The sequence below is a fragment of the Quercus lobata genome, chromosome 10 (genome assembly GCF_001633185.2).
Source record: "Quercus lobata isolate SW786 chromosome 10, ValleyOak3.0 Primary Assembly, whole genome shotgun sequence".
Taxonomy (NCBI): domain Eukaryota; kingdom Viridiplantae; phylum Streptophyta; class Magnoliopsida; order Fagales; family Fagaceae; genus Quercus; species Quercus lobata.
This window is the reverse complement of record NC_044913.1, coordinates 23,001,525-23,003,267: the sequence shown is the minus strand read 5'-3', so window position 1 is coordinate 23,003,267 and position 1,743 is coordinate 23,001,525. Positions and strand designations below refer to the sequence as shown.

The 1,743-nt window shown below is 35.9% G+C and overlaps 1 protein-coding gene across 1 annotated transcript; it reads right to left on the bottom strand.

Annotated features, from left to right (window-relative positions):
• Positions 1-776: 776 nt before the first annotated feature.
• LOC115966101 (CLAVATA3/ESR (CLE)-related protein 12-like) lies at positions 777-1,743 on the bottom strand. Its single transcript, XM_031085442.1, has one exon. It carries the CDS (start codon positions 1,407-1,409, stop codon positions 1,062-1,064), a length of 348 nt encoding a protein of 115 aa, XP_030941302.1. The 5' UTR covers positions 1,410-1,743; the 3' UTR covers positions 777-1,061.

Sequence of the window (1,743 nt, the reverse complement as noted above, 5' to 3'; positions counted from 1 at the left end):
CCCACAAAACAAATTTTAGTGGTAATTGGACATTCTCACACCAATGATCATGGACCATGTGCCAATATTGGATTAGCTAAAATCAAAACAAAGTCCTAGGAGAGAAACGGAGTGGTTTACCCTTTTTAAAACTAATACCAACCCTATGTTGAAATTTGAATGGTCATGAAGATCAAAAGGAATAAAAAGGGTTATTACTACAACAAACATACCAATGGAATTGACCTTGAAGGAAAAATGTTAAGCATTTTGGGTCAGAATACTTGAAACCCAAGTTAGGATCCAATGTGGTGAATCATGAATGTTCAATATATTTCAACCCCAATGGTTCCAAGTTCTAACTCTCTACAATCCTACAGTTGTAGAGTACACAATATTTTAATCAAGTCATTGTCCTAACCAATCTGTAATGATCGTAATGCATCTTAGTCAACCCCGTGCCTCGAAACTTGTGAGTATACAATGAAATACTACTTTTCTACTATGTTACTTTCACAATATGAAAATGTCTCCTAGCTACTTTCGCAATGTAGCTATATTTCTGCTTCCCATGACGTGCCGTGCCGTCACAGCCACTCTAGCATCTTTCATAGTCATACCAGAATAGATCAACTCAACTTGATCAAAAAAATCTCCTTGTATTATCAAACCTCAAGTTTAATTTAACGATCATGTATTTCATATATAATAAAATGAATACAATTCCATACATATATTAAACAGATGATAGTGAATTAAATATTTGATTATAATATGCTCAGCACTACAAAGTAATTACTCATTCATATTAGATTTAGACATAGACATATATATGTACTAAAACATACATTTATCCAAAGTCAAAAAAAAAAAAAAAAAAACATACATTTATCCATATAAATGGAGAATGAATAAATCTGAATTAGGACTTCTTAGTTTGAGGTATATATAAAATAAAAAAACTTACAAATGATACAATACAAGTAATAATGTAATAATCCTTAGCAGATTTTTCCTTTTTCTTTTTGGAAGAATGAAGAAGAATATTACAACAACATCAAGCATATATATGAGAAAAAACCTCAATGGTGCAAAGGGTTTGGACCAGTTGGGACAAGGCGCTTTTCAGCACCATAACGTGGGTCGATCTCTGTTCCAGCTGATTCAGGCGGCGCAGCCACGTGATGCCGCTGCTGCTGCTGCTGCTGGTGCTGGAGGAACTGGGAGAAGTTGATTTTGCTAATCAATACTCTCCTGTTACTCAAAGTAGTAGTAGTAGTAGTAGTTTGATGAGAGAGAGGTATTTTGTTGTTGTGGATGCTTCTATTATTCTTGCTATTGAAAGTGACCCACATGCCATGAAAGAATAACAGGAAAAGAGAGAGCCAAAGAATGAGAGTAAAGAAACGAGAATTTAGCTTTAAAGCCATGGTGGTGGAGAGAATGGAAGAGAAGGAAGGGAGTGCATGGAGAGAGAGAATATGTGAATTATGAGAGAGATTGGGATTTTAGAGGAAGTAAGGAGGTTTTGGAAGCTATGATGACAGCTTGAATGAGCTAGGCTAGCATAAGAAATGTTGCAGAAGGTTGACATGGGAGAGTGTTTGCTTCCATGAGACTCTGGTAAAAAATTTAGGGTATTTTATTATATGAGAGAGAGAGAGAGTTTTGTCAGGTCCAGTTGATGCGGAGAGGGGGCAGAATTGTCGAGCATTCTACTTCCAATGAAACTTCCTTAGCGTTCAAGGAACAGAGGGCCATTAA

Coding starts and splice junctions, on each gene's coding strand:
- LOC115966101 (XM_031085442.1), bottom strand. CDS start 1,409: ATGGCTTTAAAGCTAAATTCTCGTTTCTTTACTCTCATTCTTTGGCTC.